At 44.3% G+C, this 25,495-nt stretch overlaps 1 protein-coding gene across 1 annotated transcript in view; it reads left to right on the forward strand.

Moving 5' to 3' along the window:
• The window catches only part of MBOAT1 (membrane bound O-acyltransferase domain containing 1), a 116,699-nt gene that overhangs the window by 60,860 nt on the left and 30,344 nt on the right, over positions 1 to 25,495 (forward strand). Inside the window, exons 3-7 of the mRNA XM_047733455.1 lie at positions 67 to 144; positions 5,678 to 5,773; positions 21,082 to 21,137; positions 23,168 to 23,222; positions 24,663 to 24,846. Coding sequence (XP_047589411.1) covers positions 67 to 144; positions 5,678 to 5,773; positions 21,082 to 21,137; positions 23,168 to 23,222; positions 24,663 to 24,846 — 469 coding nt within the window. The remainder of the gene's footprint in view (positions 1 to 66; positions 145 to 5,677; positions 5,774 to 21,081; positions 21,138 to 23,167; positions 23,223 to 24,662; positions 24,847 to 25,495) is intronic.

Below are 25,495 nucleotides of genomic sequence, written 5' to 3' on the forward strand. Positions count from 1 at the left end.
CGTCCAGTAGGTGTGTTAATTTGGAATATATTCAGTGCCCCTCCTTCTCTCTGTGATGTCTTATAGGTACTCCGTACACCTTTTTGTGCTGGTGTTGATGTGCTACGGAATCATGGTCACCGCAAACGTATCCAGTATTCACAGGTAAGGTTCTGGGAGCGAACCAGACCACGTGAGGGTTTTTTGTGACCTCTGAAATGTGTTCCCAGCATAAAGGGGTACCTTCCCTGTTTTGCCCACCACAAGTTGCAAATCCTAAGTTCTCTGGGGTATCAGAAGGAGAGGCGGGGGGTCCCTAAATGCTGAGGACACTTTGCAAACATTTCAGAGTAGAAGCCGCTCTGTGGTAGCCTCCAGACTGGAAACAGTCCCAATGCTGCCCACAGTGGGATAATACTCCGTAGTCGAGAAGAGGGAATGATTGATGACAGTCACATGGAGTAAATATGGGGAATGGAGGATGCCACAGAAATCTGTTCTTGAAAATACAAACTAATTTGTAGTGGCAGAGAGCAGATCGGAGGTTAGCTGGGCTGGGCCGGTCCACAGAGATGAGGAAGGATCCGATCAGAGAGGCAGGAAGAGTATGTGTAGGAGCTACGGATATGTCTGTTGCCCGGAATGTGGCTGTGGTTTTCTAGGTGTGTCCCTACGTTGAAACTTTGTGTACTTAAAATCTGTACCATAAAATGTTAAAAGGGAAAGAAGTATTCGTACTATGATATTTTGATTTAAAAGCTACAGAGGTAACTTAATTCTGCCTTGAAGGCAACAATGTTTGGATCATTGATTCGGACACCTGTGTATCTGTTTAGCCTTGTCTGTGTTCCCCAGGGCCTGTGTGAAACCTCAGTATTAATTCTGCCTTCAGGGGTGCTGGATCGCAAGCTCTATGAAAACAGAGTTCGCTGTTGTGTCCTCAGAGTCTAGGACAATACTGGGCACAAGTAAGGGCTCAATAAATATTTATGGAAGGAGTGACCGAACACCTTTGGAGAGACATTTGCCCTGCTATGACTTCTTTCTTGATGGCGTTTCTGAAAAAGCAGATGCCTTCTTTGAACTTCAGTAGGGTCTTTGATTAATAAGACAGCACAATGATTTTCCTTCTGAAAATCATTGAAATTTAACTTTTTCATGGATAGTCTTGTAAATTACTTGCAACAAATGTCTGGTTTTCAAGGGAAAATATTTTTGCACCATTCTAAATTTTATTTTCACCCAACTGTGTGTCCAGATGAGCTCTGAAAAATTGAACTGTAATCCTCTCTCTCCCAAATGCCTTCCTTGAAAGGGATTGGGTCACTCCTTCAGAAGGGAAATAGGAAATCCATATTTCCAAGAACCGGTATTGGGAATGCCTCATATTATAGCAAAATGCTGTTTTTAGTGTTAGGTGCGGCAGTGAAAATGTCTGGCTTTTCCCAAACCTGAGGTTTGAAGCAGTGCAACAATTAATAAAAATGTTGTTACATCTCTATAGCACATTTTTTTTTTTTTAAGATTTTATTTATTTGTCAGAGAGAGAGAGAGAGCGAGCACAGGCAGACAGAGTGGCAGGCAGAGGCAGAGGGAGAAGCAGGCTCCCCATAGAACAAGGAGCCCGATGTGGGACTCGATCCCAGGACGCTGGGATCATGACCCGAGCTGAAGGCAGCGGCTTAACCAACTGAGCCACCCAGGCGTCCCTCTATAGCACATTTTTAATGACCTTACAAATTGTGGCTTGTCATCTCTCACCACACTTGTGTGATGCCGGTGGGTGTGAACCATTTTTCAGAGGGTCAAGAAACCTCCACGCACACTCATTCCACGCCGGACCCAGTGTTCATCTCTGGCCAGGAATGGAACAGTCCAGCCTTGGCCAAGCTGAGTGGTTTCCAGACAGGCTATGACTGATGCCCCATCATAATATTGTGGTAGCAGAGGGCTGTGTCATAAGACCAGAAAGGACGCCAGAGCAAGTTCTTCCCCCTCTTTCTTCACTGGTGAGGTCGCCAAGATTGCAGACGTAGGGAGTGGCTCATAGTTCCGGATGGAGGGAAGTGGCTTCCTACTGATGCAGGGAAAGAACATTAGACTGGAAATCTGGCACTTTCTAGCAGTGGGAGTTCAAATAGTTCACACAGCTTCTTTGTACATCACATTTCCCACCTCTTAAAGGTGGGGTTTAAGTTTCCTTTGGGATCAGGATTTCATGACTCTTTGTGAATTGCGTTCTTCCCCTGGCTGAACCGGTCACAAGAGTTCTGTCCTTTGGCTGGGAAGCAGAGGGAAAGGTCAGTCTCTGCTGCCAAGGGGAGTTAACCCATGTCTGGACACATGGTTGTCTTTGTCTAGAGAATTCTTGGCGCACCGGCTCTGTTTCCTTCCCAAGCCGCTATATTGGACAGAAATCACAGGTGTTCATTTATTCCATCTAAACCAACTGGAACAGAATATAGTTTGTATCTCCTCAGACGGACAGCCTCTTGTCAGAATGTGTGACACAGTGACCAGTTGTTGCGGGGGGGGGGGGGGTACCTGCTTGGTGTCAAGTGCTAAGCCAAGCTCTTTTATTTTTATTTTTTATTTTTTTTTCTAAAGATTTCATTTATTTATTTGACAGACAGAGATCACAGGCAGGAGGATAGGGGTGGGGGGGAAGCAGACTCCCTGCCGAGCAGAGAGCCCCATACAGGGCTTGATCCCAGGACCCTGGGATCATGACCTGAGCCGAAGGCAGAGGTTTTAATGCACTGAGCCACCCAGGTGCCCCAGCCAAGCTCTTTTAAATAGTTTTCATTGTTTTCTTAATATTTAAAGTCTTATTTAGTGTATCAGTATCATTATTGCAAAGATATTCTTTCTAGGACAATTCTATGGGATTCAGATCTTTTTCTCCCCAACCAAGGGGAGGAAATTGAAAGCTCAGAGAAGTAGAGAGGCATACAGATCCATGAGTTTATACTGACTAAATACATCATGTTACCACCACCTGGGGCAGCAGGGGAATAGTATCCCCTCTACCCCAGGTACTGCCACAGCCCTCCTTCCTAAAAGAACTGCTCTCTGGACTTCTCGAATGAGTTTCGCCATTGCTGGGATTTGAAGTCATGTTGGTCTCTCTCCAGAATACATGCTCTCTCTACCACTCCTGGATTCCTTAGATTTTTTCAGGTTTGTCCAGAGCATGAGTACAGTGCCCTGTTGTATTGGGGCACAATATTTGGCACCATCTTTGATAAATAGCTCTTATGATTACAAATGAGTTGAACTGGGTTTTCTCTCTATGTGGAGGGGCTGGGGAACGTAAGGGTCTAGCGCCTGTTGAGGAGAAAGAGGAAGCAGGCAACGGTTGCATTCAAAAGGGCCCTGGGAGAATTTGTCTTTTGAATTCACTTTGTGCTTTTGCTTCGACCCTCGCGAACTGGCCAGAGAAAGAAGCAGAGGCGAGATGCAGAAAGGCCTCCCCAGCTCCATCCTTCTTCTGCTCAGCTCTTCAGAGGGTTGCTTTCTCTTCTTCACTCGCTCTGTTCACCGTCTTCCTGTTTGGAAAGCTTTAAAGATGAACCCGAGTCTGGGAAGGTCTTTTTTGGGGGCTCGTAACATCTTTGTTTGTAAATAACAGTAAAGAGAACATAAAGACAGGTAGTACTTTGGTGTTTACGGAACTCCTTCCCACTCACTGTCTGGATCTCCCTTGCTACCATGTGGGTTTTTATCATTCCTACTTCACGAGTCCTTGGGTTGCGCCAGTCTTCATGAGTTATTTTAATGTGCGTTTGGGCAGTTCAGCGTAATTTAATTTGAGAATATCCATCTTCCCTCTGTTATGACCCATGTTTAAATGCTATACCTTCTGCATTTACGTGTTGTTGAGGGGCTCCTGAGCCATTTGAAATGTTGAATATACTCCTTTCAGTTCATTTCAACTAACAGTCCACAAAGCCCATCTGTGGTCAAGGGTAGGGATGCTCAGGGTCACAGTGCGTTTGCAGAACAGACACATGCATATAATTTCAGCATTATAATTGTATATGTTGGCATGCAGCCCTGAGAAATCCTGAGAATGGAGAAATGAATGGTGCTGGAGGTGGGCTGGGGAGCCAGGGGACTGACTGGTTGCTGAGCCTTACCTGGTAACTAGGCAGTTCACAGGTAGAGTAGAGGCGAAGGGGGTTGCAGGCAGGGGAAGCGGCATGTGGAAGACGTTTAGCCTGAGAATGGAGGCTCTTATGGTGGAGAGGGAGCAGCTGGTGTCATTCGAACATAAGGGGGACACGGAGCGTGGCTGAAGAGGAGTCCGGAAGGGAAAGGTAGAGCTCAGTGTGCGAAGCACGTCACATGTCGTGTTCAGGAGTTTGGATGTGACTGGACAGTGGGACCCAGCGGAAGCTTTTACGACAGATGGCACTCATTTAGTTGTTGGTTCTTGTAGCATGCAGCTGTGTGCTCTTGAGAGTGAAACACACAAGACGTTCTTGCCTTCGTGGGGCTCTTGGTTTAGTTGGGGAGACAATGGTTAATTCGATTATCACTGTTAGAAAGAAAACCACAGACCCACAGTGGAGTCCCTTGGGCCAACTCCCCCAACCGGGGCTTAATACCCTAACCTCGCTGCAGTTTTCAACCTCCCCCAGAAACAGGGGTCTTCCCTGGTCAGCCAGGAAGTTAGATCTGTCACGTGGCCCTCTCCATCCCCCAAAGGGAAGATGCAGGGTAAGATGCTTCTCTCTGAGGGAAAGTGACCTTGCCTGAAACTGTCCCTTCTTCTCTTTCCCTGGTCACTTCCTTAGTCCACCCCTCTGCCTATACAAACCTTCTGTTTTGTACTGCTCCATGGAGCTCCCCTCGTCTTGCTGGATGGCGTGCTGCTTCTAGATCCACAAATCACTTAATGAAAACAGTTCAGTCTTCAGAACTTACTCATTTGAGTTTTTGTCCTTTCACGTCACCTAGGTATAATGGCAAATTGATGAGTGTTCTGAATGGCATGTGTGTGCGTGTGCATGTGTATGGGTGTGCGTGCATGCGTGCGTGTGTTTTGGCAGTTTATCCCATGTGGTCAAGGCCAGTGTCCGTAGGAAGCCGTGGAATGATCCAGAGTATGTGGTCCCTGCAGCCTCAGGTGTGGGCCGGGAGCGTCTGGGAACGCTCACACCCAAGGAGTAAGTACAGTAAGTTAAGCTGAGCAGGAGCCGTGGACGGATGAACCAGAGCAGTGGGTAGCAAACACGGAGACTGGAAGCCAGGAGAACAAAGCGTCTGAGGAAGGGACTTGTGGGCAGCATCACGCTGGGCTGTATTTTGCAGGATCCGGTGTGAGGACGGTGGTGTGTGGATTGGAGAATCTGAGTGCAGCCCTCACAGGCCGTGGTTCCCAGCTCCGGCTGCCCAGTGCAGTCACACCTGCCAGGCGTCCCCGGTACCGGTTCAGCCCCCATATCGGGAGGGTGCGGTCCAGGTGTCTGCGGTTGCAGAGCTCCCTGGGTGACTCCATCATGCTGTCCCCGTGACAAAAGATGAAGGGCTCCCGGCAGTGCGTGGGAAAGTGAGGGCAGTGCACAGACTGGGCCGCAGACCCAGCCGGGAGGACTTTGGGGTGGCTTGCGTGTGGGGAGTGAGTGGGAGGAAGAGGAGGAAATCGACGGTGTTACTGCGCTGCCTAATCATCAGACCCTCTTTCTGGTTTCAGATACTCCTTTTTCGTAGCCATGACATACCTGACACTGTGCCATGTCAGCCGCATCTATATCTTCCACTATGGAATCCTCACTACGGATTTCTCTGGGTGAGTATCTTCATCTGGGTGGGGGGGGCACCTGGACTTTGGCCTTCGACTCGGTCTCTTGGGGTCTGTGAGGCTCAAGTGGTTGGGTTGACCGGTCGGTTGGGAAGACCACGCTCTGATGAGGTTGGGTTGGAAGGTCTGATGAGCTCTGCCGTGTTGTAAAGCGGGGGTGGCAAAGTGGGGCCTTGGGCTCTACCCGTCCTGCTGCCTGTTTTTGTAGCTACGTTGGAGCACAGCTGGATACTGACCCACTTACGTGTCATCTCGGGCTGCTCTTACACTGCACTGGTGGTAGGGTTGTGGGGTTGTGATGCGTGACCCACACAGCCCAAAACCTTTACTATCTTGCTCTTTATAGAAATAGTTTCCCGGCCCCTAGTCTGAGGCTCTTAACACAGGGTTGGTGTTTATCTCATGCTGATTTTTAATCATAGTGAGATTCTTCCATACGAGTTGAGAAGCAGACCCCCTTGGGCGGCCCCCGGCTGCCCTGGCCCCTCTCCCAGATTCCCCTGACTTCCAGCAACTAGAAGGTAATACCCAGCACAGCAAGGGTCTCTGTAAGAATTTGTCTGTCATCATGACCTTAACCTAGGGGGCCACCCCTCTCCTGATGGTCACCTGGCGAAGACCATGGGCAGAGCAGTGAAAATTGTGTACGCTGTCGATGTTGGTTTGGGAAGAGCGTTTTGTGAATCTTGAGGAATGGACTGTAAGGCAGAGTGAGTCGTCGTAACTCATTATAGTGGCCATGTTACCTCCCTAGGAGCTCGGGTCTGTTTTCTGCAGGAGTCTGAGGTCGGGAAGAGCCCGCCTTCTCCCCTCAGGTTGACTTGCCCTTGAATCCGTGAGTTATTGGAGAACAGGTAATGAAATAAAGCGGTTGCAACTCGTGGCTCATTTCTGTGAATTTCGCCAGTTGTGTAACTCAAGGGTTCCACCAAGAAGAGGCTTTGGAAGGCAGAGGTGTTGCTTTGAGGCACAAGGACTTTCTTGTCCTCAAGTTTCTGTGTCTGTGGTTTGCCCCTTCATGCATCGGTTCTCCCTGCCTCACTCAGGCTCTTGGATTTTACGTTTCTCTTTGACTTGTCTCCTTCCTGCATGCCCCTCTCCACAGGCTATACAGCACAGTTGTTCAGTTTTCTGAAACAAATTCGCAAATGTCTTACTTTCTAATGAAGTGGGTGGGAAAATACGGGAGCAAAAATCATTTTTAAAATCATGTTAAAAATCATTTTATTTATTTATTTATTTATTTATTTATTTTAAAGATTTTATTCATTTATTTGACAGAGAGAGATCACAAGTAGGTAGATAGGTAGGCAGAGAGAGAGAGGAGAAAGCAGGCTCCCCGCCAAGCAGAGAGCCTGATGCGGGACTCGATCCCAGGACCCTGAGATCATGACCTGAGCTGAAGGCAGAGGCTCAACCCACTTAGCCATCCAGGCGCCCCTAAAAATCATTTTTAAACAGCGATCCTAACTCTCCCTGGTGTTTAATCAACAAACTTCATTTTTTGGTTTCACCCTCAAACTGTACTCCCCCCCCCCCCACACACACACACTTAGAGGAGCTCCTGGCCCTAATTTTTATTTTATTTTTATCATTTTTTTATTAATATATATTATTTGCCCTAGGGATACAGGTCTGTGAATCACCAGGTTTACACACTTCACAGCACTCACCATAGCACATACCCTCCCCTATGTCCATGACCCAACCACTGTCTCCCTACCCCCCCACCCCCCAGCAACCCTCAGTTTGTTTCGTGAGATTAAGAGCTTTTGAGTCCCCAGTATGCTAGGCACAGTACCAGGTGTGGGGTAGGAGGAAGGGTGTTTTAGGCAGAGGGAACAGCTTTACAAGAGCACGGAACTGTGGCAGGGACCCGTGGTTGGCCCAGAAAGCTGCCTCCTTCTCCCTTCTTTGCAATGCAGGCCTCCTGACTTTCTTTTACCCTCTCGGTCCACGTTAGAGGAAAGGAGTCTGGAGGTAGCTTATGGAAGAGAGAGGCTGTCACTCAGCAGGTCCATGATCCAAGGAAAGGCTTTGGTGCCGAATCAAGAGGTTCATTCATGCATCACTCCGCAGCCTCTGACTGAGATCCCCGAACCCGCCAGGCTGGGTTCCAGGATGCAGGGACGAGCAAAGCCTGTGGAATGTGTGTAAAGTTACCTACTGCGAGTCGGTAGGGGATGTTCCCCTGTGCCCGCATCACTGTGTGCTGGGTTGATTCATGTCTTCCTGAACTCAACCTCAGAACCTGTTCTTCTTTGGACAGAGCATGTTTGTAGGTGTAACTAGTTAAGATGAGGACGCACTAGATGAGGGTGGGCTCTCCCTTTATTATGGCGGGGGCATCCTCCTAAGGAGGCCCTGGGAGACACAGATGCTGGGGACCTATAAGAGGGAAGAAGGCCGTGTGAAGACGTAGGCACAGGGAAGGGTGATGTAGCCACAGGCCGGAGGACTCCAGGGATGGCCAGAAGCCCCCAGAAGGTAGAGGAGAGCATGGAACAGGTTCTCCCGCAGCCTCCAGAAGGAGCCAGCTCTGCCAATGCCTTGCCTCCAGAAAAGAGTGAGATGATAAGTTTCTGGTTTTAAGCCACCTGATTTGTGGGAATCAGTTATGGCCACTGTAGGAGAGCAGGACAGTGTTTTATGAATGCATGCCTTTTGATGGGCTAACAGCTGTCCCCTGCTCCTGATCCTGCAGGGGGAACCCCTCCAGGGTCCCTAGTTCTCCCCCTTCTTCTCACACCTCCTCTTCCGTCGGTTCTGTCTGTAACACCATAAACTCTTGAATGATCATTAATTCATTTTTAGTATAGCCAGAACTGGCAGAATTCACCAGTAGGAAAAAATAAAGGGCATTCGTGGAAGACAGCAGTGTGCTTATGAAATGTGGTGGATCTGGGGACTTGGACGGCAGGGGACAGTGGAATCCGTCACGGTCAGCCTGACTCCCAACAGCGGGGTGCAACGCATTTCCTCAAGGGATGCCTGTGCTTGGGCATTTTTAAGATCTCCTTGTATTAAGAAGGTTCTAGCATTACACACAAAGCTATAGAATGCTTGGGGATGTCTGGGGGGTTCAGTCAGCTAAGCATTTGACTCCTGATCTTAGCTCAGGTCATGATTTCAGGGTCCTGAGATGGAACCCTGCATTGGGCTCCTGCTCAGCTCATAGTCTGCTGCAGATTCTTTCTCCTTCTCACTCTGCCCTTCCCCCAGCCACATGCTTTCTCTCCCTAAATAAATACAATCTTAAAAAAATAAAAACCACATAGAATGTTTGAACTGGAAAAGACACTGGGAAAAGATACAAAGAAGCTGTGTCTATTACCTGTAGGTTTTAGTTCTTAGTGGCCTGGCTCTTTGGTTCTTGGGTGTGTTTTCTTCTTTTTTTTTTAAATTATAGAACATTTTTTTTTTTTAAGATTTTATTTATTTATTTGACAGAGATCACAAGTAGGCAGAGAGGCAGGCAGAGAGAGAGAGGGAAGCAGGCTTCCTGCTGAGCAGAGAGCCTGACGCGGGGCTCTATCCCAGGCCTTGAGATCATGACCTGAGCCGAAGGCAGCGGCTCTAACACACTGAGCCACCCAGGCACTCCTATGGAACATTGTTAAGCAACATTATTTTTTCCCTCCCACCAAAAATGCACAAATGTCTCATGTCTAAATCCACCTTCTTGGAGAGACAAACGGAGAGGTAAATACCAACCTGAAACGGACAAGATGTTTTCAATCTCAAGTGGTCAGTTAGAGGTTCCTGACCAATGTCTGTTTCAAGGATGAGCCTACAAACAACCAGCAGTTCCCCTTCAGAATGGGATTCGTATTCACACTGACATTTATTTCAGTTTAAAAGTCTTATCTTGGGGAGGAATAAAGTAGTGTTCTGCAGCGAATTCTGGTGTCTTAGAGCAGCCTGATAAGAGAGCTGTTCTCTCTGGAGCGCGCATCCAAGTCTCGGCGCTTTGCATCCTTTATTATGTCTTTAGAATAAGAGCCCAGACAGGAATTGAATGGGATGAGATGAGATCGGCGTTTGTGTCCAACAACATATGTATGTCTTTAATTTGGGGGAACCCATAAATGGGTGCTTTAGATTATTCTGGGCCTTGAAATTTTATTTGTCATTGTGAAAGTAATCAAGTTTTCTTGGGCTGGACTGGCATTAATAGTGAGGATAGCACAGAAGATAGTTTTATTATTGCCGCTAATACAGTTTCTATCAAGACATGCAGCGGGGGATTTCCTTTGTGGTTTCTCTGTGAGTGTGAGCTATTAAAAATACCAGAACATTTACTGTTCTCCTGGGGCAAGCTCAGCACTGGCTTGTAATAAAGCTGGTACTTGATTCCTTCTAAGTTTGTGATGATTCGGGAACAAATTCTTTTTTGCTCACAGAAAAGTACAAATTGAGTTTTCTGAGGAAGCAGCAAGAAGAACCTTTATTTCCTCGTTGCTGGGTGGGCCAGATTCAGGCAGATCATTGTTCTCCTATCATGTTGGCAATTGGGGTTGCCTGTGTGTTTTCAAAAACAGTCTGAAGGGGCACCCGTGTGGCTCAGTGGGTTAAAGCCTCTGCCTTCGGCTCAGGTCATGATTCCAGGGTCCTGGGATCGAGCCCCACATCAGGCTCTCTGCTCAGTAGGGAGCCTGCTTCCTCCTCTCTCTCTGTCTGCTGCTCTGCCTACTTGTGATCTTTGTCTGTCAAATAAATAAACAAATAAAATCTTAAAAAAAAAAACAGTCTGAAATGAGTGCTGGTATAAATTGGTACAACCCTTCTGGAAGGCAACTTTGCCATAAAATTTCAAGCCAGAATTTTTTCTTTTAGAAAACCATATTCTAGGGGCAGCTGGGTGGCTCAGTCCGTTAAGCACCTGACTCTTGATCTCGACTCAGATGGCGATCTCAGGGTCGTGGGATCAATCCCTGCTTGGGGTTCTGTGCTCAGAGGGATTCTGCTTGAGATTCTTTCTGTCCCTCCCCCGACTGGTCCTTGTGCTTGCTCGCTCTCTCTCTCAAATAAATAAATAAAAATCTTTAAAAAGTCATATTCTATCCCTAGGAATTTTCCTAGGGATTGAATTACCTTAAGGAAATCAAATTTATTCATAAGTGTGTTAAGCTGTTGTCAATAGTAGTGAAAAACTGGGAGCATCCTAAATGGTCCAAAAGAGGTGAATGATCAAATGACGGTACGAATGTGTGTCTACTGAAATTGATGTCTTCAAAGAATGTTTAGTGACATTGAAAAATGCTTACAGTAAAATGGAAAATCAAAACTTCAGAGCTAATACATGACTTAAGACTCTCCCCCACCTTTTTTTTTTTTAATGAATGTGGACATGCGTAGGAGAGGCTGGAAAGGGCTATTCAAAATGCTAAGACAGTGGTTCTGTTAGGGGGTTTTATTGGTGATTTTAATAATTGCTTTTTTCATATGATTATAATAAGAAATCTTAAGTATTATTAAAATATATTTGCAAGCGTATTACCAGTGTGTATTACGGTGAACTATGGCCTCTAGGACTGGAACAATAGCTCTCTGTGTTCCCTGTTACCGTATTGGAGCATCATAGAAATATCTCTTGCCTGTACCCCTTGCTGGTGGGAGGTGATCATTTGCCTGTTTGTCCATGGAAATGTGTTTTCTTCTGTTGGTTTATGACATTTTGACCCTTGCCTCTGACCAACCCAGTAGGTGTGAATAATTGGGTTCTGTCATAGGGGCAGAGAAGTGATATTTGCAGGGACCTTTCAGGATTTCCTTATTTCATGTTTCTTCTTCAGGCTTCCGCTGGCTTTTTGATAACTAGCACCATCACTGGGAATTTAACTCCAAGGACATGAGTTTGAGTTCTACCAAGTATATTTGATGGGTTGATTTTGTGATTTTGTTGTTATTCTTTGGCTCTTTGAAGTCTTTTGTGGTTATGCACAAATTATAGGATTATTTGTCCTAGTTTTGTGAAAACTGTTGGTATTTTGATGGGGAGTGCATTAGACCTGTACATTACATTGGATAGTGTAGACATTTTAACAATATGCTTCCAATTCACGAGCATGGAATATTTTTCCATTTGTGTCATTTTCAATTTCTTTCATAAGTGATTTTTGGCTTTGACTGCACCTCTTTAACCTCGTTGGTTAGGTTTCTTCCTAGGTATTTTTTTCTTTTTGGTGCAGTTGCAAATGGGATTATTTTCTTAATTTCTCTTTTTGCTACTTCCTTACAAGTGTATAGAAATGCAATGGATTTCTGAGCATTGCTTTCGGATCATGTGATCTTACTGAATCCCCTTATCAGATCAAGAGGTTTTCTATATATGGCATCATGTCATTTGCAAATGTGAAAGTTTTGCTTCTTCATTACCAATTTAAATGTCCTTTATTCCTTTTTCTTGTCTGATTTCTGTGGCTAGGACCTTTAGTAATATGTTGGATAAAAAGGAGAGTGTACATCTTTGTCTTGTTCCCGATCTTAGGGGGAGAGCTCTCAGTTTTCACCATGGAGTATGATATTTGCTGTGGGTTTTTTTTTTTTAAATATACGGCCTTTATTATGTTAAGGTATATTCCCTCTTAGCCTACTTTGTTGAGAGTTTTTATCATGAATGGATACAATATCCATGTTTTTTCTGCATCTGGAAATGATCCATGGTTTTTATCCTTTCTCTTATTGATGTGAGGTATCACATCGATGGGTTTGTGAATATTCCAATAATCGCATTTGATTGTGTTGAATGATTTTTTTAAATGTATTGTTGGATTTGGTTTGCTAATATTTTGTTGAGGATTTGTGCATCTGTGTTCATCAGATATTGGCTGCAGTTCTCTTTTTTTTGTTGGTAGTTTCTTTTGTTCTGTTTTGTAATGGCTTTATCTGATTTTGCTATCAGGGTAATGCAGGTCTCATAGAATAAATTTGGAAGTTTTCCTTCCTCTTCTTTTTTTTTTTTTTTTTTTTTTTTGGTGGAGGTATTATTTAAGAAGACTAAGTATTGAGGCTTTTTTAAGTGTTTAGTAGAATTCACCTGTGAAGTTGTCTGATCCTGGACCCTAAATTCAATTTCATTACTGGTCATTGGTCTGTTCAAATTTTCTATTTCTTCCTGATTCACTTTTGGGAGGTTATATACTTTTAGGATTTTATCCATTTCTTCCAAGTTGTCCATTTTGTTGACATATAATTTTCCTAAAATTCTCTTATAGTCCTTTGTATTTCTGTGGTTTTTGTTGTTCTTTCTCCTCTTTCATTTCTGACTTTTGTTTATTTGAGTTCTCTCTCTTGCTTCCTTTTTTTTTCTAAGGAGTCTGGCTAAAGGTTTGTCAATTGTGTCGATCTTATCTGGGAAATTCATCATCTCTCTTTCTGTTCTAAATAATAGCCTTGCTGGACAGAGTATTTTTGGCTGCAGATTTTTTTCCTTTCAGCACTTGAAAATATCATACTTCTCCCATTCGGCCTCCAAAAATTCTGCTGAAATATCGGCTGAGAGCCTTATGAGTTTCCTTCATATGTAATCAATTTCTTTTTTCTTGCTGTTTAAAAATTTTTCTCTTTATCACTACATTTTGCCATTTTCACCTCTTGTGTCTTGGTGTGGACTTCCTTGGGTTGATTTTTTGGGGGGAGGGGATGCTCTCTGTGCCTCCTGCATTTGGATTTCTGTCTCCTTTCTCCGACTAGGGAAGTTTTCACCTATTATTTCTTGAAACAAATTTTGCCCCATTTGTCTTTCTTCTTCTGGGACCCAGTGTAAATGTTGTTACATTTTATGGTGTCACTGAGTTCCCTTAATCTTCTCTAATTTTTTATTATTCGTTTTTCTTTCTTTGTTCAGCTTGACTGCTTTCCATTACCCTGTCCTACCAGTTGCTGATCTGTTCTTCTGCTTTCTCTAGTCTACCATTTATTCCCTCCTGTATGTTTTTAATTTTAGTTATTGAGTTCTTTATCTCTGATTGGTTCATTCTAATGTTTTCTGTCTCTTTCTTGAACGTCTCACTGAGATACTCCAGTGAGTACATTTATGACCATTATTTTAAATGATCTTTCAGGCATATTACTTATCTCTCTATCATTTAGGTCTTTTCCTCTCTTTTTGTCTTGTTCTTTCATTTGGGACATAGTCTTTTGTCTCCTCATTTTGTCTAAATCTCTGTGTCTCTTTCTCTGTGTTAGGAAAGTCAGCTCTGTCTTCTACTCCTGACAGTAGTGGCCTTACAAAGAAGAGGTCCTGTGGTGCCCTGCAGAGCAGTGTCCCTTGTTCACCAGGACCTGGTGCTTCATGGTGGTTTCCTGTGTGTGTTGAGTGTGCCCTACCATTGTGGCTGAGCTGCATGTGCCTTCTGTTCAGTTGTCTGCAATGGCTCTCGATGCCTGTTGTGGTTAGGATTTGAGTCCTCTGCTGCTAGTGGGCCAGTTGGGCTGCCTTGGGCTTGAGTTGGCTCAGACTAGCTATTTTCCAGAGCTGTGGTCACATTGAACTGAAGGGTATGCTTCCTGTTTGTTTGACGGGCTCTAGTTGGTGGGTGGGGCCTTCAGTCAGACCAGATGCCTGCCCCAGTCCACTGGTGGGGTCACAGTCTAACTGCTGTGTGTGGTTATTGTTCCCTCTCCCCAAGGCAGGAGTCACTTGCAGTGGTATTGGTCCCTGTTGCGGCTGCTCGCACAATGCCAGCTTGTGGTGATTTCTGAATGGACTCCTGCCAAGGGCAGATCGGATGGGGCAGGAGAGTGGGTGTTGTGCGGTATTAGCAAGCTGGTTGGAGAGTTTGAGCTGGTTTCTGTGGGTGTCCTATTTAGGCATTGGTGTGGGGGAGAAGTGGCGCTTTTTGTTTTTGGAGAAGATTCCTAAAGATTCCCTGGCCCTCGAGCACGCATTCTGAGATTTGCAAATAAATCTTCTGTATACTGCAGTATCTTTCAGGTATTTTTCAAACTGCTGCTTCTCTATCTCAGCAGGGCTGTTTGCTGTGCTGTCTCTTTAGGGTTCAGGACTCCGTTCCCTATCACCCTCCAGCTATCTGAGAGCTGAGCCCGCTGATTTTCAAGGTTCTAGATGTTAAGCCCTGCTGGTTATAAGAACTGGCAAAGTTAAGCCTCTGTGGTTTTCAAAGCCAAATGGTGATGGGGGTTCATTTTCCCAGTGTGGGTCCCCAGTACGTGGGGTGCCTGGTATGGGGTCTGCTCCTGTCCATGCTTGCAGTGTCCCTCCCTCCTACAACCAGATTGGTTCCCAACCATGTCTCCACCTTTCCTACTCTTTTCCATGTGGCCTTTTCTCTGTGTTTAGTGGAAGAGTCCGTTCTGCCAGTTTTCAGGTCATTCTTTTGAGTCATTTACATGGATGTGGCTATTTTCTAGCTGTATCTATGGGACAAGGTGAGCTTGGGATCCTCCTACTATCCTATCTTCCTCAAAAGTTGATCTGATTATCTTTTTTTTTCCCCCCCTTAACCATGGAGACATTTTGTAAGACAAGAGAAATGGCCCCACCTCAACCATGCTGGACTCAAACCTTGATGTCAGACTGATCAGATGGTTCCCATGGATTCAAGTGCAACGCCTACTACTAGTGAGTGTGTGCAAATCCATGGACAAGGCATGCTTCCCAGAGGGTGCAAAATCTGAGTATTAAGGCCTCGTTGTTCCGAGGAAGTTCTTTGGCTACACCAAGGAGCCTTTTTGTGTCCCTCCTGTAGTGTGTGCTCGTGTGTGCTGGGTTTTACAGCTTTGCAAAAGTTAGCATGAATTCTAATCATAAACCGTCAAACACGTCTTGGATTATTTTAGGTTCTGACTGAAATACAACATGGATGGTATTTGAGTTCCATCTTTTAAGTCAGTAGCTTTTTGGATTTGACTCTCAAGTCTCATAACTTGGGCATTCTAAATTTGGCATCTGATCTACTCATAAGTGTAAGTAAATTGATCAATGAAAAATGTGGCAAGAGGAAGTCTTCTGAGCAGGAGCATATGGCACTCCTTACTCCCACAGAACAGTGAGTAGGTAGGAGGATGCTAACTCCATCTCCTCTTGGTGAACAGGTTCTAGTTCCAGTTTGCAGGTTTTAGATCTGCTTTTTCACTGGTTATTAGTGTGTTGTGTTTAATAAACCCATGATCACACGTGTGAGTTGTTTCTTAAGTTGCTTGAAACTGCTTGAGATGTTTAAAACAGAAGCAATATACTGTTGAAAGTAGTCTAGATGACCAGGAATTCTATTTGGTCCATAGCTTCTTTTTCTCTCCAGAAGAGACATACCCCCCTACCCCCAAAATAATGACAACAATACAAGATTTTACCTAGACCCAATAGTGCAGACTTCATATTGAATCATATTGAATAATAATAATTATTTTTTAAGAGATCTTATTTATTTATTTGACAGACAGAGATCACAGGTAGGCAGAGAGAGGAGGAAGCAGGCTTCCTGCCGAGCAGAGAGCCCAATGTGGGGCTCCATTCCAGGACTCTGGGATCATGACCTGAGCTGAAGGCAGAGGCTTTAACCCACTGAACCACCCAGGCGCCCCATAAGTAATTATTTATTGACCATGATCTAGAAATTCCATATTATGTATTGTATTCGTCCAGGTTCTCTGAGGAGCAGATGCTAAGATGGGAACAGGGGTAAGAGATTTGTCATGTGAAATGCCTGTGAGGGGAGCTGGAGAGGCCGGAACAGCCAGCAGATTAAAATGCATATCTGACCCACGAGATGAGAGTAGGAGGGAAGGAAGGAAGGCACTGCTGGTCTAAAACAATTTCAGCGAGTTCAGTGACTGGCACGCTCTGCCATTGGTTGGCGCAGCTCGAGGGGGTGTGGCCCCAGCATGAAGTTGGAGATCGAATCGGCAGGAGCTAATCGTTGATGCCCCCGCCCCCAGAACCCATAGATTTGAGTGACTTCTGCTCAAGGCCGTTGCATATATGAGACTACTTAATGCATTTTTGAACATGAGCCTTAATATGAAATACATTAAATGTAATGCCAGATAGAGGAAAACAAACGTTATATTTCTATAAAGACAGAAAGGTAAGCTAATTTCGTAACATTTTCTTTTTTGATATATCTATTTTTTTAGACCCTTTAAAAACTGAAGTTACGAATTAAATGGAAAGTAGGAACTTGGGGCGCCTGGGTGGCTCAGTGGGTTGAGCTGCTGCCTTCGGCTCAGGTCATGATCCCAGGTCCTGGGTTCAAGCCCCACATCGGGCTTTCTGCTCAGCAGGGAGCCTGCTTCCTCCTCTCTCTCTGCCTGCCTCTCTGCCTACTTGTGATTTCTCTCTGTCAAATAAATAAATAAAATCTTAAAAAAAAAAAAAAAAAGAAAGTAGGAACTTACTTGGTTTGCACACTGCATAGTCGCCAAGATGTGGGCCTCAAATTTTTTAAAATGTCGTACTGGACTTTGTGTAAGGGAAGCTGTGGGGCTTAGGTCCTATTACTGATTTCTAGGACTTTTGATCTTGCAGGGGGAAAAAAAAGCTAAAAAGGCTTTGGAAAGAAACATTGTGTTTTGAAAGTCATGTTTGGAAACTACCTTGAATGTGACACTTAGAGTGAACCCCTTTCAAAAAAGCAAAAAATACCAAAAACAAATTAGCTCTCAGCATCTGTTGTACATTCTGAGTCAAAGTCTTGTTGGACATCAGGAGGTGAGATGCAAAATTATATTGGTCTGTAAGACCACGTTGTTGTAGAAAGCTTCCCTGTAGCTCTTATTCTAAGACCCAAACCTCAGTGCTCTGGAGGAACAGTCATTTTTTTCAGTCTATAGGAGCACAGTCACAATCAGTGTCAGCGATGAGCATGTCTGGCTGTGCTCGAATGAGCCGGATGGCTCCCTATTTTGCCACACCTCCTTCTCACCTAGTCCTGGTAGAGCATGGCAGTCCTTCCCATCTGTCCACAGTCAGACTCCCTTTCTCTTCTGCTAGCATCCTGTGGGATATTAAGAACCTTGTTTCAAAAAGTGGCCGTTGGGCTTTTGCCAGTAAGATACAAAGTTGGGCATGAGTGCTTAGATTTCAAAAGGTATTTGTTGGTACTTTAAAATAGTTTATTAGTTTATATTGATAGTTTAAACATGTTACATGATTATTTTATTATTTTATTATTTTTTAAGATTTTATTTATTTGGAAGAGAGAATGTATGTGAGCCAGGGGAGGGGCAGTTGGGAGGGAGAGAATCTCAAGCAGACTCCACGCTTAGTGTGGAGCTCTTGGCTGGGCTCGATCTCACGACCCTGAGATCATAAGCTGAGCTGAAACCAAGAGTGGGATGCTTGACCGACTGAGCCACCCAGGTGCCCCGCATGCGTATTATTTTATAGAGATGGAAAATGGGAGCTAGAAGGGGAAGAATTAAGGAGGAAAAAGGACTCACAGGCAAGAGGTAGAGTGCAGTTGTCACATATCAGACTTGGCCTAAAATGGTCTGTGCCGCATGCCATCCTCCCACACACTTGGCCTGAGCTCACGGGGAGTGTGGCATCCCAGGCTCATCCCAGGGATGCTATTTTCACCATCTACATAAATGAGCCATCAGTCCAGAGGGGTCAGAGACAGCAAATTCAATAGGAAACCTCAACAGTGTGTATCAGAAAACCAGGCTAGACTAAGAAGGATTGAAGGATGTTATGGTTGAGCGGTAGGGTTTGGTCTTTGTCTGGTTGGGCAAGAATGGAATTATTAAGGGCACTAAATGGGGGTGGACTATTAAAAACAGATGCTGTTTATAAAAATTGCAGCTTTGTTGAGATATAATTCACTTATCCTACAGTTCACCTATCTGGAGAAGGCAGTGCAGTGGTTTTGAGCAAATTCGCAGAGTGGATTTACAGGTGCAACCATTAGTGTAATTAATACAACGTTTTCATCACCTCCCAGAGAAACCTGTGTGCATTAGCCATCGTTCTTCATTTCCTCCCAATTCCTCCAGCCTTAGGCAGCCAGTAACCTGCTTTCTTTCTCCATGGATATATCTATTCTGCTATTTTATATAAATGGAATCCTACAACATAGGACTTTTATGTCTGCCTTCTTTCACTTAGCATGACGGTTTCTAGGTCCATCCAAATCACAGGTTAGTACTTGACTGTGTTTATTGCTGAATAATGTTCTATTTATATAGACATACCACATTTCATTTATCCGTTCATCAGTTGGTGGGCATTGGGGTTATTTCCTTTTGGGCTGTTATGAATAATGTTGATCTGAACAGGTGTGTACAAGTTTTTGTGTAGATAGATTTTTATTTCTCATGAGTATATATCTAGGAGTGGAATTTCTTGCTTATACAGTCACTTTGTGCTTAACCTTTTAAGAAACTGCCAGATGGGACGCCTGGGTGGCTCAGTTGTTGGGCATCTGCCTTTGGCTCAGGTCATGATCCCAGGGTCCTGGGATCGAGCCCCACATCGGGGGGTCCTTGCTCAGCGGGAAGCCTGCTTCTCCCTCTCCCACTCCCCCCTGCTTGTGTTCTCTGTCTCGCTGTGTCTCCTCTCTCTTGCAAATAAATAAAATCTTTAAAAAAAGAAAAAGAAACTGTCAGACTTTCTGAAGTGGCTGGACCTTTTAATGTTCCCACCAGCAAAGTATGAGGGTTCCAGTTCTCCACCTCCTGACCAGCACTTGTTACCTTCAGGATTCTGGTCGTCTTTGTGCTTGTGAAATGCCTTATGATTTGGTTTCCATTTCTCTGATGACTGATTATTGTTGAGCATCTTTTCATCTGCTAATTTGCCATTTGAATATCTTTTTTTTCAGAGAAATGTTCATTCAGCTCCTTTGGCCATTTTTAAATTGAGTTATTGTCTTATTCTTAGTGAATTGTAAGAGTTCTTTATATATTCTAGTACCGAGTCCTGTATCGGACGTATGAGTTGCACATATAGTCACACATTCTATGAAGTGTCTGTTCACTTTCTTGACGGTGTGTGTCATTTGAAGCACAGAGTTTTAAGTTTTAATGATATTCATTCAATCTACATTTTTCTTTTGTTACCTGTACTTTTGGTATTACATTTAAGAAACAGTCATCACCGGGGCGCCTGGTGGCTCAGTGGGTTAAGCCTCTGCCTTTGGCCCAGGTCATGATCTCAGGGTCCTGGGATCGAGCCCTGCATCGGGCTCTCTGCTCAGCGGGGAGCCTGCTTCCCTCTCTCTCTCTGCCTGTCTCTCTGCCTGCTTGTGATCTCTGTCTGTCAAATAAATAAATAAAATCTTTAAAAAAAAAAAAAAAGAAAAGAAACCATCACCACATCTAAGTTCATGATTTATGCCTATGTTTTCTTCTAAGAGTTTCATAGTTTTAGCTCTTACACTTAGAACTTTGGTACATTTAAAAAATTTTTTTTAATTCTTTTTATGTAGCTATCTAGTTGTGCCATCACTGTTTTAAAAGGCTATGGGCTCCTAGGTGGCTCAGTGGGTTATGCGCCTGCCTTCAGCTAAGGTCATGATCCCAAGGTCCTGGGATCGAGTCCCACCTTGGGCTCCTTGCTCAGTGGGGAGCCAGCTTCTCCCTCTCCTCCCTGCTCCTGCTCTCTCTCACTATCTCTGCCTCTGCCTCTGTCTCGCCAATAAATAAATAAAAATCTTTATTTTTAAAAAAGCTATTTTGCCTCTGTGGAATTGGCGTTCTTGTTGGCATGGGTGCCATGTCTTAGACAAGTTTTTATTTGATCTCTTTTTTCAAATGAGCATCGGTCTTATTTTTTGTCGCCAAGCGGTTTATGGACAGGTGGCCGCATTTTACAGAAGTATCTTATTATGTGTGCTCGGAAGAATTGCCTTCAACAGAATAACACAGGTTAGAACATATTAGGGTGAAAAAGCCAGAATACGGACCTCATCCAGGTGGAGCCAGGGCGCTGAATGAGGTGCCCCCCAGACGGGGGCTGCTCATTCTTCAATGCGCATCTGAGTTTCCCTGCAGGTCTTGTTAAAACGCAGGTCCTCGTTTTCTGGTTCTGGAATGGAGCGTCTGCACTTTTAATGAGCCCCAGAAGATGCTCACGGTGCTGGTCCTGGAACTCACATGTGGAGTAACTGTGCAAGAGGGGCTCTCTGGCGTCCTCTCATTCAGTGTTGTTGTATCTACTTACCTAAAATGATTTGGAAGGGAATTTTTTAATTCCGTTTTTTGTTTTTCGGGTTTTTTTTTGCACGATATTGAAGAGCCTTCGAGATGAACAACCACCATGCAGAGAAATAGAATAAATGTTTCTTCTAGTGGTCCTTCTGCCAATCGATTCTCTTCTATCTTCCTTTTAGGCCTCTGATGATTGTCACGCAGAAGATCACGACGTTGGCATTCCAAGTTCATGATGGTGAGAAAAACAACTCTCCTTTTGGTTCCGAGAGTGAGCCCGACATTCAGAGCTCTTCGTTTAGACTATACACCGTAGTCCAGAGTTTAGCCAAGGGCTGGCACATCTTCTATAACTTGTCAAAAATTTGCAAGCTTCTCTAATCATGCTTTTTACTTTCCCAGCTATTATTTCTGTAATCTAAATTGGCTGAAGTATTTACACCGAGAACAGCTGGTTTTCTGTTTACCTTTATAATGTTTTAAATTTATGGTGCTCTCTGCCCTTCGTTTCCAAATCCCTTGGGAAGAAACGGCATCGTTTTTCTTTGGTTTAATCTGAGATGCTCACAAGGTAATAAAGGATAGTATTGGCTGGTTAACTTTTTTTTTTCTTTTTTAATGCTAGTTTTGTCTTGTTTAGTGTTTTTGTTTTGTTTGGCTTGGAAAATCATCTAATGAGATTAGCCTGACCCTTCTCCTGGGGAGAAGGAAGAATCTTCTGTTAGTATAAAACTAAACATATCCTTCTTCCTGCCCTTTCTGAAAATGACCAGAAAGTGTGAATTACACGATGAAAACCTGGTTCCAGGGAAGGAGGACAGCACTTTCAGCCGGGGTGGAGGATTTCAATGTGGGCGTAAGAGGTGTCATGTACAATTAGTAGGAGGATATCTACGGATTTGTACCGCTCCGGCAAATGCTTTCAGACTGTTGAAGCTCCTTTACGTGTGAACAGGTTGAGAAGATTTATAGTCTCTCTTAGCTAGTCTCATTTTTCTTTAAAGCTGATTTAATTTCGTTTTGACCTTGGACATTCCTAGTTCATACTTGGCAATTTAGTCGTTCTGTAGAGAACTGGGTAAGTTTATACCAAAGACAGAGTCTTTCTAGGGTGACTGACTGTCCTGGTTTGTCCAGAACTGAGCAGTTTCCCAGGGCATGAGACTTTTAGGGCCCAAACTGGGAAAGTCCAAGGCAAACCGGGGTGTGCTGCTAAATGTTTTGTACCTAAAAGTCTAGTTGGTAGTGGTGATAGACTAACATTAGCACATAAACCAATAGCTAAAATCAATTTAAGTTCTAGATTTGCTAGAGATGTATTGTTGACATCTTAGAAAGAAAGTGTGATTTTTTTTTAAACACTGCCTTTTTTTTTTTTTAAATAGGCTTTTTGCCTGAATTTACTTTTTAAAGCATTCTCAGTTTACCCGATTTTCTGGAAAAACCCTTATGTGCAGCAAGATGTTTATTTGCCATTTCTTTTTTTCTTGTGAGTAGTAGGAACAAACAAATTCCAGAAACCCAGTCTTCCATATGCATATTTCTGAAATGTTTTTATGATTGCTGACCACCATCGGTCTTAGCTGGATGTACAGCTTTGTGGTCCAATGTTTATAGCTTATTAGATGACACTTCAGTTTCTGCCATTGTAAATTAACATATAAATTTTATGAGAAGTGCAAAGGTGATTTGGGTTTGTTTGTTTTTTTTTTCCTGGCATGGACGAATTTTAAAAGAAGAAGAATCACCTCATAAGTCTTGTACTTTCCCTGCATTCAAGATTACATTTCCTGTTTTTTTAGAAGAGGAAAGTCCCCTGTTCCTTTCCCCATTCCAAACCCACGCTTTCAGCTGGTAGCAGGTGTCTGCTGCTGGCGTAATCAGGGAGGTCTTTGAGCTGGTGCAGGCTGCAAAGGCAGGTCTCTCTCTTTCTCTCTCTCTCTCTCCCTCTCCTGTAGCAGTGAAAATATAATGCACTTTGGTAAGGAGCAGAGGAGATGTGGGGAGTTTTCTGGGATCTATGTCCTACCGTGCAGTTTAAATAGGAGTAAGCCCTGCTTTCTCCCCTCTTCACGAGAACCTGCAGACTTTCCCCCTCACATGTGTGCTTGTGGCTAACTATTCCAGAGCATTAGGAAAAAAAAAATGATTTTATGATTCATGAAATAAATGTGACATAAATCACTTTTTTTTCCAAATGACTTTTATAAGCCTCTTCTGGAGTTTTCTACTTCAAACATTGTATTGCTACATTTTTCTTTTTTATAGGATTAGGTCGAAGAGCTGAAGACCTCTCTGCTGAGCAACATCGACTTGCTGTAAAGTAAGTGTAACAATATATTCTTGAGCCCTTTGTATATCAGTGTCTAGAAACCCTCCTCATTTTTTTAATATGGACTAACTCCACTATATGGATGTATTATTGCTTGTTAATGAAGCTATTGATGGATACTTGGGTTATCTGCCAATCTTTGGCTTTTCAAACCCTGTTCCTAAGTCATTTTAAATAGGTTTGCGTATAGTGGTGGGATAGAGTCCCAGAAGCAGGATTGCTGGGACAGAGAGTAGACAGGTCTGTAATTTTGTTAGTTTTGCCAGATTCTTCTTCACTGCTGTTGGTAGGTCTATTACTGTTATTTTTATTGGGCATGTGTCTGAGGGTCCTCAAGAAACAGTTATCAGTGCACATCAGTATGATTAAATGCTGCTGTGAAGACGGCTAGGAAGTAGGGCTGGAGTAGGAGACAGGAGGCAGGAAGCAGGCTGAAGGCAGACTGTGGCTCGTGTGGATGTTGGAGAGGAAGGGAGGCTGTAAGGGAGGAGGATAGCATTGATAGGGAATGGAAATGGCTTGTGGGGTAGCACATCGGGGAAGGACGGGCAGCCACGGTGGAGGGTTCCTATAGGAGAATTCCAGGAGGTAGTCAGGGGTAAGGAAGAGAGGGTCCTGAGTGGTACAGAGATTGAGTGCCTCGTTTTCACATTAAGAGACTGAGACTTGGAAGCCATGGAGACTCACTGCAAGAGACAAATGAATCAGATTCTTTGCTCAGTGTTATGGGGGAGTAAATGTAGGGCACAATTCCAGTGACTGGTTAGCAATGGCATTTGGGGGAAACTTTCCCCACAATACTACCTTGCCCCTTTAAATGCGATTAAAACACCACCTAGAGCTGGTCTCTGTAGAATTTTTCCCTGCTACTACTTGTGCCTGTGGTTGGCGACCTCGTGCCCGGATCCCAGAGCAGACACGAGACTGCTCTAGTGGTAGTTTTGTGTGTCCTCTTCAAATGGAAACTGGTTCCACCCATCATTTGCTTTTGTGTTTACTTTGGCAGTTGGGAGGGAGTTTTCCCATTTCATAGCATCTGGATCAGCTCACATTAGGTCAGGTTCCCACCCTGCCTCATGTTTATTACCTTCATTCTCTTCTGCTGACAGTTAGGGCTGCTGAGAACGAGCACTTCCCAGCCTCAGAATGACCCTGGACCTCGCCCTCCGTGTCTATAGCCGCCGTTGGCCAGCAGAGGGCGCCACGGAGCCCCACGCCTTCTCTGAGGCACCCACCGTCTCCTTTCTGAAAGGTCTCTCTCTAGCTTAGGGGGATTTTTAGAGAACCCGGACAAAGAAAGACCATGTGTTCTTTCATCATCTACCAAGAAAATGCCTGTGTTTAGGATTGGCTTTCCTGCGGATCTTAAAGAAAAATCCGAGACTGAAGGCTTTTCAACTTTTTTTTTTTTTTTTAACTTTATTTTCACAGAGTAAAACCCTCTTTCTTGGAATATTTAAGCTACCTTCTCAACTTCATGAGTGTCATAGCTGGCCCTTGCAACAATTTCAAGGATTATATAGCCTTTATTGAAGGGAGACACATACACACGAAGTTGCTGGAGGTGAACTGGAAGCAGAGAGGTTTCCACAGCCTGCCCGAGCCTTCTCCCACTGTAAGTGGCTAGTGCTAATTATTTACCCAGAGCTTCGGAAAAACAGAGCTCTGTTGCCAGTGCTGACTCTCACTAGTAATTGTTCTAATTAAAAAGCCAAACCGTTTACCAGAAAGCTTGGCCAGGAACTCCCCCCCCCCCCCCCGCCCCCCCGCCAACCCAACCTCACAGCCGAGCTCATGGGCCTGAAATATTAAAGCAATCTATCCACTAGGTCAGCTAGCCAATATTTAATGCTTACAGTGTGCTCAGCACTGTGCTAGTTAGCACATTTGGATTTATGAGGGTTTTTTTTGGTCTTTATGAATAGAAATTCATATCCAGCCAAAGGATAATGTCATGAAAGGGGAATGGGGAGGGAGTGGAAACCAGAATAAATGTGATTTCTTTTTTTTAAGATTTTATTTATTTATTTGACAGAGAGATCACAAGTAGGCAGAGAGGCGGGCGGGGTGGGGGGGTGGGAAACAGGCTCCCCGCTGAGCAGAGAGCCCGATGCGGGGCTCGATCCCAGGACCCTGAGATCATGACCTGGGCCGAAGGCAGAGGCTTAACCCACTGAGCCACCCAGGCGCCCCTGATTTTTTTTTTTTTTTAATTGCAGAGCCTGCTTCTTATGTGGGAAACCAGTTTTATGTTGGCATGCTCT

Source organism: Lutra lutra, chromosome 6 (assembly GCF_902655055.1).
Source record: "Lutra lutra chromosome 6, mLutLut1.2, whole genome shotgun sequence".
Taxonomy (NCBI): Eukaryota; Metazoa; Chordata; class Mammalia; order Carnivora; family Mustelidae; genus Lutra; species Lutra lutra.